Raw genomic sequence first — 18,701 nt, forward strand, 5'->3', positions numbered from 1 at the left:
ATATCTGAACCTTATATTATACACTTTACAAGAAATTTAACGGCCTGAATAAAGCGAAGGGGGTTTCATAGTTATCCTTTTTCCAAAGTCATTTTAGGATCGAAGATATGAAGGTGAAGTTCTGTCTTGTTCAACGTAAGAAACCGACGGTTGCAGCGTTGATGAAAAGGTGTATCGGGGCGAAGAAGAAGATGGATAGCAGCATGGCAAACAAATGGCGACAACTCAGTGGGCAAACTCACTGGAGGGGGCTGATGGACCCTCTGGACATCGATCTTCGCCGCTACATAATACACTACGGTGAAATGGCTCAAGCGGCATACGACGCTTTCATCTCGGAGAAAGCATCAATGTATGCCGGAAGCAGCAGATATGCCAAGAGGAATTTCTTCTCCAAAGTTGGTTTGACGAATGGCAACCCCTTCTCGTATTCCGTGACCAAGTTTCTGTATGCAACTTCAGAAATCGATCTCCCCGAAGCTTTCATCGTAAAGTCGTTTTCCAGAGAGGCTTGGAGCAGGGAATCAAACTGGATAGGTTACGTTGCAGTGGCGACTGATGAAGGGAAAGCTGCGTTAGGGAGAAGGGACATCGTGATCGCATGGAGGGGTACTGTTAAGACCTTGGAATGGGTTGATGATCTGGAGTTTGTTTTGGTTTCTGCTCCTCAAGTTTTTGGTAACAACACTGATCCCAAAGTGCATCAGGGTTGGTACTCCATTTACACCTCAGAGGATCCACGTTCTCCCTTTAATAAGAGCAGTGCCAGAAGCCAGGTATTATCCTTTCATATCGTATTATCTGCCATAAAACTTCTATCTATTTTTCATCTTGTTGTTTCAATGAAAATATGAGACAGGCCACAAAATCAATGAATATTTTCATTCAAAGAAAGATAAAACTCAGTGATTATCGATCATTTGAGTAAACTTAAGAAAGGGATACAGAATAACATATATTTTTTTTATGTCGATCGATGATTAGGTCCTAAGCGAGGTGAGAAGGCTGGTGGAGCTATATAAGAATGAAGAAATAAGCATAACTATAACCGGTCACAGTTTAGGTGCTGCAATTGCAACCCTCAGTGCAGTGGACATTGTTGCGAATGGTTATAACAAACCGAGTGATCCTTCTATCAAGGCTTCCCCAGTCACTGCCGTTGTGTTTGCCTGCCCAAGAGTTGGTGATGGCAACTTTCGGAAGGTTTTCTCTGGCTACAAAGATTTGACAACCATACGCATTCGAAACGAGTTAGACATTGTCCCAAACTACCCCCTTGTGGGGTATTCGGATGTAGGCGAGGAGTTGAAGATCGATACCCGAAAATCAATGTACTTGAAGAGTCCTGGGAACCCACTCAGTTGGCATAATTTGGAGGGTTACCTGCATGCTGTGGCGGGAACACATGGAAGTAAAGGAGGCTTCAAACTTGAGGTTAATCGTGATATTGCCCTTGTTAACAAGACCTTGGATGCTCTCAAAGATGAATTGCTTGTTCCCGTTTCGTGGAGGGTGGAAAAAAATAAGGGTATGGTTCAACAAAATGATGGTTCCTGGAAGCTCATGGATCATGAGGATGATGACTTTTGATCCATAATTCAGAATCGAGAATGCCTTGATTTCGTTTCTTGTCGATTGGAGAAAATATTATTTGATAATTGGATTTGTTTACTATAGTGTAAGAAAAAACTCTGCTCTCTGTCATTTATATTTATAAGAAAATTATGTCGTTTGTGATCGGGAAGCAGACTACGAACAATCAATCTTTTGATTCAAAAGCAATATATATTTAAAGTAAATATAAAATCAGAAGTAAACCAAAAATCAACGTTTTATTATTTTTTGTTTGAATTGATTTTTGTGTTTTTTTATTATTATAAAATTTTAAAACCTCTTTTTATATGAAGATTGTCAAACTTAAAGTAATTATTATTATACATTTTATGATGAAAAAAAATGGTTAAATAGAGAAATACGAACTATTGTTATATTCATAATTCGATGTTATCTTTTATTTTATAAAAGATTATATAATTTTTGTATTTCAAAATTACAATACAACTTAAATATACATATATAAAATTATAAAATAACATTTAAGATATATATGTATGTATATTACAGTGTTATAACTGTTATATATCTAAATAAAGCAAGTGATTTTGTTTAGTTTGATTCTAGATTTTATTATTTTTTTATCGATTCAGTTTTTAACATAGTAGTAATGATTTTTTTAGTTTATGGAGAGTATGTGAATTTTGTTTTCCTTAATAAAAATGAAAATGAAAAACGTAAAACATTTTTATATTATCATTCAATGTCAAAGCACTCTATAATTTATTTATTATTTTTTTATAATAAATACTTTGAAATTCATACAAAGAATTTGTATGATTTATTGATAGGATAAATTTGTTTATAGCAATATTGCATAATAGGCAAAACTCGTATTTTAATCACTCGAGAAGCTATTTGAAAAACTTACCATTACTTTTGGACTTTACGGGTCCATATATAATATTCGGCTGGTCCACTTCAGCGAATAGATCAGGGGTGTGCTCCCTCCACCACCACCCTTCTTCCTTCACCACCCTATTCCTATTCCTGTTTTATCTCTCTTTTTATTTTTCCATTTCTATTTTATTCTTAATAAAATTTTAGGGTTAATATTTTTTAACCTCTACCCACAATAATCATTTACATGTATGCAGCGATAACTATTCTTCCTCTTTATCGTTTTTCATTGTGCTCTTCTTCCTTTTTTTTCACGTTCCACTTCTTCCTCTCATTCTTTAATTGTGATAGAATTGTGATCTCAGAGTGTGGTGGACTTTCATTAGCTGGTGTGCTCAATGAGAGATTGCAAGTGGCGGTGTGGTGGTGGTATGGTGGTACTTGAAGGATTTGTCGTGAAGGTGCGTAATAAATCCTAAAAAAATAAACATATAATCTTTAAACGGATGTGAGCATCCCTGATGTCAACATCCGTTGACGGATGCTCACATCCATTTAAAGTTACATGTTTATTTTCCAGTTTATTTTATTAGTTTATTTTTTATATTTATTTTGGAGATATTTTAATAATGTAATTTATATGTTTTGATGTATTGTTTTTAATATATTTTTGACGTATTTTAATAATGTATTTTTGAAGATCTTTATTTTTATTAGTTTATATTTATATTTTTTTTGTATTTTGCAGTTATATATAATTAGTTTTTTGTTTTAATGTTTTTGTTCAATATATATTTTTTATATATGGTTTTTGTATTCTTTAACAAATTTATAATTATATAAAAAAATATTTATTAGTTTAATTATATGAAATATATAATTTTATTATATTAATATTTTTGTAATTAAAGTAAAAATGGATAGAAAGATAGAATTTGAGTTTAAAGTAAATAAATAGGGTTAAAAATAAAAAATGTTGTTTTTTTAATTAAAATTTTTTGGAGAAGGTTGAGAGGTGGAGGGAGAAGTGGTAGTGGTGGAAGGAGCAACACCCATAAATTAGGAGTGTTTTTCCCTACACAATCCTACATTTCTTTTTTGCACCTCCATAATTTTTAAAAATTCTAAAACTATCTTTAGTATTTTAAAAATTCTATAAGTTATTTCTTTTTTTTAATGAATTTTGAAATTTGTTAAAGAAAAAATTATTCAACAAATTTCTAAATTCTTTGAAAGATTTTCCAAATTTTCAACGAATTCAAAATTCGTTAAAGTTTTCAAAAACATTTTTAATGAATTTCGAAATCTATTAAAGAATTTTTTAAAAGTTTTAATAGATTTTGAAATTCGGTGAAAAAAAGTTATTTTAAAAATGTTGGATGCTGAGAAAAATGTGAGGTGATACAGGAAGAAACATTCATATATTATACTACTAAAATGGGCTTGGCCCCCAAATGTGTTTTCACCGCACCACTGAGTTTTTGGCAAAGATTTTACAAATTATTTCTTAAAAATCAAATCATGAAACCCCCTCAAGTTCATTGAATCGATTTATTTTATTTTAAATGCTAATATATTTCTGTTAACATTTTAAATCAGAATACCATGATACTTAAATAACTGTGTATATATATTTAAATAATTTTATCTGGAAAGCATGATAAAACTTTATATAAACTATTCAATTCAAACAGAATGTTACTTTTGATCATTTTTAGTCAAACAGAAATTTTAGAACGTTGTGATATTTATATATTAACAATCAAATCTACGAGAGAGTACAAGTAAACTAAAATCTCAAGATTCTTAATACATAACGAAACACGATCTGCATCAAGCAACCTAACTGTCATCTCAATTTCTTTGATCCCTAAATTCACCATCCAAACATAAAGAGGAGCCGAAGTCAATGGTACAGTTGACAGTGAACAAAGAATTGCCATTGAAAGAGCCTTGTATTGGAACTCAGACAATAGTTATGCCATAAACAACTGAAAATTTCTTATTAGGAGGTCATTGTGAGAGATTTTTTGGTGGTGTTATCAGCACTAGGCTATCTTGTAGGGAGAGGTCTTGAGGGGAGGATATGAGAATGGACCGTAAATTAGACCTTTGGCGATGTACTTATATGCTGCTTCTGTCAAATGAATTCCATCCCAGTTTGCATGTGTGGATGGATCTGCACATACCTTTGAACCAATGTGACCACACCTTGCCGAGATATTGAAGTTGTATGGCCCAGGTGCTCCACAGCATGCTCTCAACGCCCCACTAGAAAACCCTGTATATTCAATCAACTCATACAAATTTAGGTGACTCTTAATAATCACAAAATAAATTTCTCCAACCAAATCCACCAAATCTTGAGTACGATTTCAAAATGATAGCACGGCATAATAAATCATTTTTAAATCACGTACGATGACGATCTTGTTCATACGAAATATCATTTTTAAATATCATTTTTAAATGCTGTATATTTTTCAAAAGAGCTAACCATAGTGTCCTGGTGCATGGAAGAACCGTTTGGCAGCGCCATAATAATCTGCGTACAGTATCCTTGCATGAGGATTCATTTGCCTTAGTGTCTTCAGAGCTAGCTTGAGCTCCTTGTTATGGTACTCTGCAAAACCATTGAAAGATTTCAAGCATCCATTTCCATCGTAGTCCTCCTTCTTCTCGCTTCTGAATAAAGTCAGGTATAGCGCAGAGCACCCAATTGGCAAATTCCCCGGCACCAACAGCTCCCTTGCTCCTTCAGCTATCAATTCCTATCAAAATAAGGGAGAAAAGTGAAATCAGTTGATGTAATAGAGTGCACTCATATCGTTATCAACCACGTTTCTCAAGAAATTGAGTTCAGGCTGATATGAATAATGCACTTAGTTTGATATAAGATTACATTGATGGCCGTTTTTATCGCTTCAACAACAGGAGGAACGGTAGCTTGAAGTTGAGTAATATTTCCAGCAATGGCAGCATAGTTATAATCATTACCACCGATCTCCCCCACCACAAAGAGAGAGCGTTCGAAGTAGCTATCACAATCTGTGACATATAAGGGGACAATAATAAAATACATGTTTTATTGTGGAAACATCATAAGAAAAACACATGCAAGTGTTTTCTTTGGTTTTCATGTTACCTAGTTTACTGTTGCAAAGGGAGGGTTTAAGTTTCTTAAACCAGCCAAGCTGAATGTTCAATGAATTATTTGTCCAAAGAAATTTTCCCAGCCCGGCTTCAATGAAGAATTTTGTATCAAGTGCTGTGGCTCCAGCAACGGCAAAATTTACTCCAGGATGGATATTTTGGTCTTTGGTTAATGCCAGATAGGGTAGTAAATATTGCAACTTATATGCCTCAGCTACAAAAATTCAAAAATCATGATGACAAGTGAGTATTACCAGAAGCAAGTCATGGTGGTTATATACACAATTACACAGCACGTACCTATGAAATCAATTACTAGTCGTCCATCTGAGCAACGACCGGTTGAGCGATTAAAGAAGGTTTGACCGTAGGGAAACTTTCCTATGACTGGGAATGACAAGGCTCCAGAAGCAAGGAGATTGCCCGTGTCACTTAAAGAGTCACCAAAATTGAAAATTGCATTATATGGGCTAAGGTTTCGACTTGAAACAACTTTCTCGTGGAAACCAAAGGTTAAGGAGGCAACGACCAAAAAAATATAGATCTTCATAGTCTTTCTATTAACGTTGTTGAGAAATAACACAAATATAAGTAGAGCATACAATTATGAGGGAAAGTTATATGAGTCACTAATGCAGTTGAGCTTTAAATATTCTCACGTATTTTTCTAATCTTTCTCATTCATATCTGTGATGTACTATATGTCAACTATTAAGGAAAAAAGTAACGAGTTGTAAGTGGTTGGACATTATTAGATTCGGATTAATTTCGACGGTGAGCAACAGAGGACGATATGACCATAGTTGACTATTCAACGTATACAAAACTATTCTGGTTATATATGTCCTTCATCTTTTAACTATCGTCTAGTTAACTTGAATTTTAGCCAATATTTTATATTCGAGCCACAATATAGAGTTTCCTTAAAAAGGATGCAAATTTATAAAAAAATTCAAGAAAATAAGTATTTTAGAAACTATTGGAATTGGAATTGATCATTTCCAGAATTATTAAAACCATCTAGAAAATTAAGTAAAAAGTGTACGGTATATAAATTAATTTCTAGAATTTTTTGAAGTTCTTATAACGTAAGTATTAGATTGTAGATACTATATTATGTGATTTAGTAAAGATTTCAGTCAACGATATAAAAAATACAATATCGTATAAACATAAACTATTATGAGTAGTAATTTTATATTAAAAATGTATTAATGATAATTTAAGTGAATTAACGCATATAAATGTAGATCAATTAAAGATTTGATTAATTAAAAATTAATGGAGAAGATGGAAGAAGTTAGAGAAAAAGGACAAAGTTGGTCCATAAACAAAATAAAAAGCATACTTTGATATCATTAAAGGAAAATTTGTTTAACTTGAAATTTTCACATCGAAAGTATTCTTTGAGTTAAGGTTTGATTGGTGTTGTTACAATTTATCTGTAAAAAGTATTTAGATGATTTAAAAAAAGAAAAAAAAATCATAAAATATAAACCAAAACAACGAATCCCGGAAACCATGTAAGGACCATTCCATTGTTTTGTGTCAGTCCACTTACTATGATTTAATCAATTATACAAATGTTAGTACACTTTGATTGAATAGCCTGTAAAGAAAAAAAAAAAGTAATGGATATTGATTCAAGGCAAACTTTATGTTCACTTTAACTAAGGACGGAAAATGAAGAAAACAAAAACTGTTTTATGTTAAAACTAAAACATTTTTATTTATATCACATTAGACATGAATAGATTAAAAAATAATGTCGAAAAGAATAAGTAAATAAATAAAAGTAAATGGTGAAAATTTTAGCTAGAGGCAGCATTAATTAATATTTATAGAAAAGCATGCATTATACATGAATTTTGACATTGTGGAGGTGCCAAGTGAAGGGTCATTATTATTGCAAGTAGGACTGAGTGGTACTACCACGTTCTCTTCCATAAAGAGATCCAAGTTTTTCATAGATAATTATTAAATATCTATGATGGTTTGATGTGTGAAACAAGAGACATTAAATTTAGGAATGGTGTAGGATCCATCTACTAAACCTATGGCAATCCATCTATATGCAGCCTCGGTCATATGATAGCCATCCCAGCTAACATACTGTGATGGATCATCACAAGCAACCACCCCTCCGTCCCCACACTTGGTAATCTCATTGTAATTGTAAGGGCCATCAACTCCACAACAAACTTTCAGAACATTTCCACCAAACCCTGTAATAATAACATTAAAGAAAATCTCAGTATCACTCTTTCAGAACAAGAGGCCATGCTTAATCCCACTCCCAAATATCCTAACAACAAAACTTAAATACATTTTGGTTAAGTGTTTCTTATAATGTTCTCTTATCAAGATTAGAATTTTATCACAACCAAAGTTTACATTATACATATCGGTATATGTTAATGAAATAAAACTCTAATCGTAGAATATTGGATACTGTGGTCCTGTATTAAATGTGAAACTTATGTTAATTATTACTACTGGCTAAGGGAACATGGATTTATATGACTGATTTTTCTTCTTACTTGCAAGCCACAAAGGTTGACATGACAGAGCTAAGAGAATAGATATACCAAATTGTTCTGGAGATTTGTAGAGCTGCAATGCAGCGTTGAAATAATCTGCATAAATAATATTGGTGTGAGGATATAGCCCTCGAAGCTGATTTAGTTCAATCTGGAGCAGCTCATTGTGGTATTCATGAAACGTGTTTAACCACTTCAGACAGCCAACTTGGTCATACTCCTCTTCATCTGTGGTCGCAAATCTTGTTAAATATGCAGAATTGCATCCAAGTGGTAACATTCCAGGAACCATAAGTGTTACAGCCCCTAAATCAATCAACTCCTGCATGAATTAATAAACCAATCGATAACTGACCAATGAATTAAAACTAGAAAGAGAAAAGAAATCACAAATCCTTGGCTTCTTTACAAAACAAAATGATAACTATCTCTCACCTTTGGAAGAATGCAACAAAACGAAGTTGTTGTATGGGATGAAATAGAGCTTTTTTAAATACAGAGTAATTTCTAAGAAGCAGTGATCTGATTGCCAGTTATTAGTCATTCAAAGATATGCAGTAGCCTGTTTTTCAATAATGTTTCCCTTTCCAAGAAATAAGTAAAAGCTCATTTTCTGAAAAGTTTTCTAAATACTCAACAAAATTCATCCCAGCTTTCTATTTCACTCGACAACTTTTATTTCAAACCAACATCTTTTCAACTTTTGTTTCTTCCTCTTTCAATTTCCTTTCCTCAAATCTCTCTCTTCCTTCCACGTATTTTACTCCCCATAGACTATGGATTCATTAATTGCAAATTGAAAAGATGTCAGAATGCCTACTAAACAATTGAATCAAATTCTTACCCTGATCACTGAGGTGATCACAGATACTACTTGGGGTATGTAAGGCACAAGATCTCCAAATGCGGTTGTTTCAGACAAAGGATAGCCATAATCATTGCCTCCAATCTCTCCCACAATAAATAAGGAGTTGCCAATAACTTTTTTGCAGCCTGCAACAATGAAATCCCATATGCCGTTGGAAATAGCTAGGAGAGAGGAATCCTTGCTTATCAGATTTTAAGCTTCATTTAGTGAACTCTTTATCCTTCTGCGTTGAATAGTTACTATAGACTACTACACTTGATTAGAGGATCTTTAAGTAGTTATTTATGGAAAAGCATTCCATTAAATAAATAGAGACATGAAAAATCTTAATTATGTAAATACTATACGCTGCTGGGCTGACCTACCGAGTACTGATATTAAATAAAACTTGTTGAAATCAATTCATCAGTCGACCCTTCTCCTTGACATCAATCGAAATTCATATTTCATTCCGTTTGGACGGATCTTTGAGACGTCATATTTATACATAAGTTTAACATTAGTACATCATCGTTGCAAGTAATTTAAAAGTTTCAAACAATTAAAAATTCCTCTGAGACAAAACTCAAATAGAGGTTTTGTTTATATTATTTCCCGATTAAAATCAGACTTTCATCTCAATAATCTAGATATATAAAAAGTATGAAGATTACATATGTAAAACTCCATTTTTAATTGGAGAACAATACCAACACCATTCGGGAAACTGTATATAAGTATTGACCATCAGTTTCTATATGAATGTTCAAACCAATTATTTTTAAAATTAACAATTTTCATTATATGTGAAAAATCTATATTGAATAACAATAAAAAACACTTTTACTTTACATGAAGTTTTCAATACATGTAAAAGAAATTAATTAAAAAGTATCAAACTTTATACATTCAATAAAAAGTTACTACATAATTATGTGAACAAATAATTAAATTTCGTTTTCAAAACTAGTAAATTGTAAGGGATTAGCTTACTAGTGCAACAAAAGGAAAGAAAATATAACTTCACTGTAAGAAGAACCGCAGAGCGAAGGCAGCAATTCCTTGAACCAGTCTAACTGAACCCTCAGAGAAAAGTTTGCGGTGGCATCAACAGCGAACCCCTTTTCTTCAAAGAAACTCCCGTCCAAGGCCGAGGCCCCGGCCACCGCAAAGTTCATTCCCTGCTCAGTATTTCCCCGTTTAAGCGCTCCATTCTTGTAACCCAGATACGGTTCCAAATACGGGAGCCCCAGAGAGTGAGCTGCACAAGAAACAGAAAGAAAAAGTGAATTTTAAACGGAGAAATTGATAGAAAAAGCAAGTGGGTATGGTGGAATTTTTTCAGTACCGATGAAATCGAGGATAAGGCGTCCATCGGAACATCGTCCAGTGGGGCGATGAAAGTGGGTTTGTCCGTAAGGAGGGAGCAAGCAATTGGGACTCTGGGGAGGGGAAATGAAATTCAAGTTACCGGTATCAGTGAGGGAATCTCCGAAGCTGAAGAGTGAGGAGTAGCAAGCAGTGACATTTATAGGAAGAAACAGTAGCAGTGGTAGCAGCAGCACCACACGTCGGAGAGACCAAATTTTAACGGACCAAGCCATGCTGACGCCTGATCATCGCGTGATCTGCTCTTCACTTTCCAATAATAATATCACATCTAATTGCCATGTGTGTAATAGAAAACGTGTTAAGGAATGTTATTTTCACTCGACCATTCTAACTATTAGTAATTTATACTAATGCTGGTTATTAAAAAATAACTATAATGTTTTAGATTTTAATATAATTTTAGTCACTAAATTTTATTGGATTTTTTTGTTTTAATAAATTTTTTATCACTTTAGTTCAGTGTATCGCTACTTTACTTTTTACGTGAAAACAAATCATACTGCTTTTTTTTTGTTCTCATCCAAAATTCATAATGTAATACATATATTTTTTACGTTATACTAGATATGTTTACATTATGAGATCACGTCAAATTTTTCATTAAAAATGGTGCTAGATATGTTTACTTGTTTATTTATTTTTTTTGTGTGTGTGGTTTAAGGAACATATTTAAATATTGTTCTAATCGGCAAATATACCTCAAAATTAAAACGGTCAATGTTTTCATCTTTTCTTCGTTCTTCCATGTTTCACTTAATGTTTAGGAAATACTTCGATATGAATTTTTTTTTATTGTCTAGATTCAATGTATTTATTGTTATAAATGCTTCTTTAATAATCGTAAGAGTAATTTAAATGTGTTAATGGTAATATGAATGTCAGATAGATGAATTAAATGTGTATGAATGTCGGATGAATAAAATACCCACAGAGACCAATATGATCGATCCTGAGTCTTAATACTACAAACAATATTTAATGTATAAAAGGATTTAATTAATCAACATTTGCAATGCTTTATTTATCATTTATCCAAATATTTTTTTTGAACAAATAACAGTTTTATATCATATAAACAATAATTAAATACTTAAAAGGTACGTGTATAACCAAAATTTGCATTAGTTAAACACGGTGAATTAAACTGAGGGAGAGAGTATGTCCCTTTTATAAGAGCTTGAACAATTAATTTATATGCAGCTTCAGTTAAATGTTTTCCATCCCATCCAATATACTTTGAAGGATCATCACAAGCTTTCACGCCTGGATCGCCACACTTTATTGATGCATTGAAATTGTATGGACCTCCCTTTCCACAACAGGCTTTAAGACCAATAAATCCTGCATACCAATCAATTGTATATCATTTACTTTGATGAAGGATGAAGATGCATTATTTATTCCATAGAATTTTAAGTCTGAATCTAAGTTCTACGTTACATAAATATGAAAAAAGAAAATATTATACAAATATAAAAATTCATTAACCCGTTTTATAATTTTAGATTGAGAATGATATCAATTTTTTATATGATTAGACTTAGATAACAATAATAGTATTTCTATCGAAAATTTTTCTGACAAAATATTCTAAATAAATGTGTTCGGTTAATTAAAAATAAATAAGAGTATAAAAGATACCAAAAACTCAAAACTCTCCCTTTCTCTCTATCTTTCAATGGGATGAGAGGAGTAGAAGATTTTGGTGTCCCTTCCAATCGAAAATTAGGGCTAACAATGAATAAAAATCACTTTCTTTTGTTCAAATCTTCCCTCAATTTGTTATCAAAGTATATCAAACAAAGATAAATGTGCTTTGCTCAAGTATGAATAATGCATGAAGAAACATATTTTTGAATAAACTTCTTTCAGTGAGAATTGGGAAGAATGAATTACCAAAATTTGCAGGATGACGATATAAAGTCATTGCAGCATTGTAATAATCAACATAGATAATATTAACGTGAGGATGAAGAGCTTGAAGCTTATTTAATTCAATTTGGAGCTTATGGTTGTAATATTCGGTAAACTCGTTTAACCACTTCAAACATCCAAATTTGTCATATTGCTCCTCCGCTTTGGTTTCATAAATTGTTAAAAAATTTGCACTACATCCAATAGGGAAATTCCCAGGAACCATGAGCGTGTAAGCCCCTAAACCAATTAACTCCTGTAAGGGAAAAAGATAATTAGAATATAAAATGGAAAATATTAGTTAGAAATTATAAAACAAAAACAAATAAAAATATTTAGTTAATTCCTTGGAATTACATATGCTATCACCGATTCAAATATAAGAAATCGTCAAATTAGATAAATTGCATAATTTTACACCATTTGATTGATGCATTCCATAGTTTTACCATACAAAGAGAATCTACCATTGTATTAATTCATCTGCTACAAGAAAAACTAGATTTTGATGGATAAAATCCATCCATAACTACAAATCTTTTTGAATAAAGTAAAATTATTAGTGACAGTTAAAAATTTGTCAATAAAATGTGAATTGATAAATTCTACATATTGAAAAATCTATCAAAAATCGTCGAATATGTCAAAAATTAGTTGATAATTACCATCTATAAATATAAGTGGGTAATTACGGATAAATATTTTTTTTATTTACAAAATTCATGATAAATATCAGTCAATAATTAATAAAAAAAATTCGTCTCTGAATATTACTATTTGACCTTCTTTCCATCATTATCTTCTTTTTTTTCTTTCTTTCTTCTTTCCCTCCTTCTTCCCACTCATGTCTTTTTAATTTATAACACACTTTACGTTTTACGTTAAATTTGGCAAAAAAAAAATTAACTCCCGTTTTATAGAATTTATCAATGGAATTACTAACAAATTTTTAAAATTTCAATTATCGGTATATTTTCAAAATTTCAACTACTAACCGATTTCAAAATCAGTAATTATTAACAACTTTTAATAATTCAAAGTTAAAATAGTAATTTGACACTCATTTTACCAACAAATTTTACAGACAAAATTATTTATTAATAATAAAAATGTTGCATTATGAACAAATTTCATCTATTAACAATATTTACCGATAATTAAAATCCTCAAATTTATTAGTAAAATTTATCTGCAAATTCTATTTTACCCATGAATTTTTTTTTTCTGTCTGCAAATCCTATTTTATTGACAATTTATTTTTTATTGATAAAATTTTGTTAATAATATAATATTTTCTTGTAGTATACCAAATACTTAAAATAAAGGATTAAATTGATGATAAAGATTTTTTTAACCACTTGACAACAAATCTTAGAAGAAGTAAAGAAAAACAATTTTTTTTTGTGAGAATTATTTGGGGACCAAAATCTTTAGAAGATTAATGTGATTATATATATATATATATATATATATATATATATATATATATATATATATATATATATATATATATATATATATATATATTATACATAAAATTGAACATTATGTTAAATAATTTAAACAATTAACGTATTCGAGCTAAACTCATGTGCAGTTTTATTTCAAAATTGAAATTAATTTGGTTAAAGAAAATTAGAATCTTACTTTGGTTATTGAAGATATTGTATTGATGACATTAGGCAGATACGATTTAACTTCTGCTATGCTCTTTCCTACAACCAAAGGATGATTGAAATCGTTTCCACCTATTTCACCCACAAGAAATAATGAGTTCTTAACCTCTTCACTGCAACCTGCAAGATTAAACCTTAATTAAAAATCAATAATAACAAAATGAATTATTATCTTGTTGGATGTTCGGGACATGAAACAATAACTCCGTCTTTCCTTTCTATACACTTGTGTTTTCCTCCACATCACGTAGAATATAAAAATATATAATTATGAAAAATATTATCAAAACCTTATTAGACATTATTTATAACCAGTTTATCTTGTTAAAATCCACATAGTGGGGAGAAGAATTTTAGTTGTTTCTGTGGGCTCTGATTTTAAACTTTTTTCCTTTTCTCTGTGCAAAAAAATATTTATTATGATTTTTGTAATATTAAGATGAATCAAAAGAGGGAGTCTTGCTCATACATTATTTCACACATATTTAATAAGTTTAGTTTAATGTTAAAACATGTTTTCAAGAATATGCTGATCAAAGTCGTTGTAAAACTATGTCATTTTAAGCACAAAAAGAAATCTTTGTATGTATGATCCTTTTAAAGAGATTAATAATATTTGTTCCAAACATAAAAATTTAATTATATATATAAATGTGAGATAATAAAGTTGATGAGAAGATTCATTTATATCATATAAGTGGATATAAAAATTATTTAAAAATTAGTTTTTAAAAAGTTAAATTAAATTTAAAATCTACAAATTATTATTAATATTTAGTTTTACACGAAATATATATATCTTTAACATAAAAAAAAAGTATGTTAAAAAAATAAATTTATAATATAAATAAATATAAATTTTATGATATTTAAAAACCATTTCTTACTAAGAAGAACAAAAGATTATGGATTAAAAATTTACTAAAACAGAAACACACGTTAATATATAATTAATGAATGTCTTATTCCTTTTCAACACTCAAGAAAGTGACAGAAGAAAAAAAACATTACGTGATAGAAAGTGATAAAGAAGCATGGATGAAGCATTTCCCACTAAATTATGTCTGTATATCAATAACATATTACTGCATTAAGACAATTTTACATCTTGTAAACTGCTCACGTGTTGTTCTACATGCATGAACTTCGAATTTTTTAACAAAAGCAATGATAACTGGATGAGAAATTGTCGCAAACACCTTACACGTATTTAATTTCAATAAAAAGTATGTGATAAATTATATATATAATAAATTGTGTGAGATTCTCTTGAGGTATGTTCACTTGAATAGAAAGTACTATCCACACATAATAGTAAAGATGGAAAACAAGGATCCTTTGTGTTCGCTTGCAAAGATTAGGGTAAAAGCAAAAGAAAAGAAGGGAATTGCGGGATTGATGGTATTTTCAATCATCTTAGAAATGAGATGATTGGGAAGGATTTAAACCAAATTTCAAATTTACCTTTGCTGTATTTTATAATTTTCATATTTTTCTTTTTATTATTATTATAATAATAATAATAATAATAATAATAGTAATAATAATAATATAAATAATAACAATTATATTTTATATTACTTTAATAACTAGAATATTTTAATAATATTCAATTTTTATTAATTAAACAATTTTTTTTATCTATCATATCAGTAAAATCTTACACTTATTTTTACAGATCTTACTTATAAATTTACTTTCATTCACCTTCAAATCAACTCAAATAAACAACAATTAATTTATTCTTGAACATACAACAATTAATTCACTCTCAAATTCTCTCAAATTCATCCGCTCACTCTTTCTCAAATTATTCTTCCAAAGTAAACACCGTTAAAAGTTGAGTGAAGGGTGATTGATTGAGTAAGAATAATAGAAAAACTTACTTTGGGAAGAAGAATTGCAAAGAGTAGAAAGCAGTTCCTTAAACCAAGTCAATTGAACCGACAAAGAATAGTTGGTTTTGACAGGAATGCCTCTTTGTTGAAAAAAGGTTGAGTCCATCGCCGTGGCTCCTGAAACTGCAAAATTGGCTCCTCCGTCTTTCCAACTCCATCCACCAATATTCCTCTTTTCCAGATACGGTTTCAACGATGGAATTCCAAGAAACTCAGCTATACAACACCACCGCAACAACAACAAAACGCATCTCAAATATAATATTTATGTATAAAAAGAAATAAGGTGGTTAGCCATGAAAACCCTGGCCTCCTAACACGGCACAAGTACGATACATATCCATTTATCGAGGAAAAACACAGTTGTAAAGAAAGAGACGTTCAATTATTTGAATGGGCCCTAACTATTCATTCCTACTCGGATTGACTCTCGCACCACCACAAGCTTTCCCAAGCGTGTTCCACGTGTTATACTCAAATATCCAAAAGTTTCAACGTATTGTTCAGTGACATGCATTCCGATTAGACACTCTCCCGCACAAAACTGACTTCCTTTTAGTATTTCAACAAAATTAATTATCTAAATTATTTTAATAATTAATTGATAAAACCTGTTTACTTTAAAAAAATGTGTATAAACTACTTTTAAGTTACAAGAAAATGCTTTATCATGTTTTTTCTTCTATCTATGTTCTCCAAGTATAATATGAAAGGAATTATTAAGATGAAAGGCGATGGAAAAAGGGAAGTGTTACCGATGAAATCGATGATGAGACGACCATCGGAGCAGCGTCCTGTGACATTGTGAAAGAAGGTTTCACCGTAAGGAGGGAAGAAGCAGTTGTCGGAAAGCGGTGGTGAGCTGAGATAGAGGTTGCCGGTGTCGGCGAGGGAATCACCAAAGCTGAATATGAAGGAGTAAGGGCATGATTCTGATTTTGAAGAGGTTAAAGAAAAAGAAGTTATCAGCACAAATGCTATCACTGTAATCCTAACTCGCCTCATTGGAATTCTATCTTCCCCATTCATTCCCAAACATATATTTATATAACTTGGTCACGCTTTCTCTCACCATAATCAAGACTGCGATTAAAATAGCTTTACACGTCATCTTTAACTCAATATTTTTTTGTTTAAACTCGGTTATTTGAGTATCAATAATTGTTTAACTTGCTGGGGAGACAAGGGTAAGATATTGTCCGAGCTAAGTTCTCACAGTTTTTTATATCACTTTAAAATGTTTCTTACTAAATGAAGGTATTTGTGTGTATACAAACGATGTTAAATTCTTTTTTTATTATGATGTGTGACTTTATTTGTATTTTTGTATATTTTACTTTTTATTTGGCATTTTGTGTATTTTACTTGTTCTTTGGCATCTCTACACGTAGAATTATATGAAAATGAGATGTAATAGAAGATTTTAGTATGTGAACTTTACTGTTTAAATTTCTTTGTCTTTTATTACTATTTTAAAAAATTTAAACAGTTTACCAATGTATTAGGTTGGCAACAAATGATGTTATTTTTGAAAAGAATGTAATTATATGACGTAGTTTATAAACATAGACCGCTTTGTTATATATTTACGTACAGATAAATGTGAGAGTAGAATATGTACTCACCACATAGGTCATTTCCAGTTCTTATAAAAATATAATAGTAAAATATATCAAAAGCACGTAGGACATTCTTTAATTTAAACAATGTTACTTATCAAAATTTATCACATTAATTAAATTTTCTATAAAGAAAATTGAGACCTTGCTTATAAACCACGATAATTAAGAAAAAGTCATGCTTTGAAAATACAGAACTAACGAATGTGACGTTTTATGTAATGATATGAGATTAATTTTATGATTTATAAAATTAAACTATTTTTTCGATTAATTTAAGGTTTGAAAAAATTTATAAATGACAGAACCTATTTTTGGAGCTATAAGTTTTGTCCCGATGAAATGCATTCAACAAAAGACACAAATTAAAACATAAAAGGGACATTACTAGATGATGTTGTGTGTTTTTTGACTGCAAAAAGGTATACTAAAAGATAGAGTTGTCAAAATAAATCACTACCTGGGATTATGGATTTGAGTCGGGTTAGGTTTAAAAATATTGTATTTTTTTTATGCGAGTCAGATTTCAACCCGACTCATTTAAATCTAATCCGACTCATGCGGGTTGAATCCGTGGTGAACTGGATTGGCCCACCAACCCACCTATTTAATTTAATTTTAATTTTATAAAAAAATATTTATTATTTTGTTTTTGCTTGAATAAATTATTTAAGTTCTTTATTTTCAAAATTAATTAAACACTCATGTTAGAAATTGAAATTTAGTATGAAATTTGTTTAAATTTAAATTATAGAAAATTTGTAATTTTTTTATTTTAAAAAAATTCTAATTAAGTGATTCAGTGAGCAAACTCGTTTATCCATTAACCCGTGGTGGATCGGGTCGGATTCGAATTCTTCTGACTCACTAATAAATGAGTCGGGTTGGATTGACTCACTGAATAACCAATCCGTGGTAGGCCGGACCGGGTGACCCATTTTAATAACTCTACTAAAAGAGGAAGAAGGGATCTTTTTGTGTGTAACAGTGGGTGCTACCATTGTTTTGCTTCAGTCATAAACCGAACATACAGATAGGACTTTTCTTTGGTACCAAACTCCAACTACTTCTGAAAGCAAATTAATTATAAATTAAACTAACATTTGGAATACCATTTTTACCCATTGTAATTCCCCAGTTCTTAATCACGTTCTATTCACCATCGCCACACAAATTCAATTGTATAAGCTCCATTATAAGGACAAAAG

The 18,701-nt window shown here is 30.8% G+C and overlaps 4 protein-coding genes across 4 annotated transcripts; 1 reads left to right on the forward strand and 3 right to left on the reverse strand.

Annotated features, from left to right (window-relative positions):
• Positions 1–1,671, forward strand: LOC108342407 (phospholipase A1-IIgamma). The gene is made up of 2 exons (XM_017580179.2): positions 1–776; positions 985–1,671. The coding sequence occupies exons 1-2, from the start codon at positions 108–110 to the stop codon at positions 1,588–1,590; spliced, it is 1,275 nt and encodes a 424-aa protein (XP_017435668.1). The 5' UTR covers positions 1–107; the 3' UTR covers positions 1,591–1,671.
• A 2,512-nt stretch (positions 1,672–4,183) lies between these two features.
• On the reverse strand, positions 4,184–6,180 carry LOC108342511 (GDSL esterase/lipase At5g45910-like). The gene is made up of 5 exons (XM_017580296.2): positions 5,908–6,180; positions 5,600–5,821; positions 5,357–5,502; positions 4,952–5,225; positions 4,184–4,735 (listed from the first exon to the last, which is right to left on the reverse strand). The coding sequence occupies exons 1-5, from the start codon at positions 6,155–6,157 to the stop codon at positions 4,503–4,505; spliced, it is 1,125 nt and encodes a 374-aa protein (XP_017435785.1). The 5' UTR covers positions 6,158–6,180; the 3' UTR covers positions 4,184–4,502.
• A 1,250-nt stretch (positions 6,181–7,430) lies between these two features.
• On the reverse strand, positions 7,431–10,672 carry LOC108340975 (GDSL esterase/lipase At1g28600-like). Its single transcript, XM_017578565.2, has 5 exons — positions 10,343–10,672; positions 10,016–10,255; positions 8,992–9,140; positions 8,196–8,469; positions 7,431–7,832 (listed from the first exon to the last, which is right to left on the reverse strand). Exons 1-5 carry the CDS (start codon positions 10,596–10,598, stop codon positions 7,585–7,587), a joined length of 1,167 nt encoding a protein of 388 aa, XP_017434054.1. The 5' UTR covers positions 10,599–10,672; the 3' UTR covers positions 7,431–7,584.
• A 729-nt stretch (positions 10,673–11,401) lies between these two features.
• On the reverse strand, positions 11,402–16,917 carry LOC108341680 (GDSL esterase/lipase At1g28570-like). Its single transcript, XM_052879709.1, has 5 exons — positions 16,630–16,917; positions 15,863–16,090; positions 13,948–14,096; positions 12,283–12,556; positions 11,402–11,727 (listed from the first exon to the last, which is right to left on the reverse strand). Exons 1-5 carry the CDS (start codon positions 16,901–16,903, stop codon positions 11,477–11,479), a joined length of 1,176 nt encoding a protein of 391 aa, XP_052735669.1. The 5' UTR covers positions 16,904–16,917; the 3' UTR covers positions 11,402–11,476.
• Positions 16,918–18,701: the final 1,784 nt, after the last annotated feature.

This window comes from Vigna angularis, chromosome 6, assembly GCF_016808095.1.
Source record: "Vigna angularis cultivar LongXiaoDou No.4 chromosome 6, ASM1680809v1, whole genome shotgun sequence".
NCBI classification, from domain to species: domain Eukaryota; kingdom Viridiplantae; phylum Streptophyta; class Magnoliopsida; order Fabales; family Fabaceae; genus Vigna; species Vigna angularis.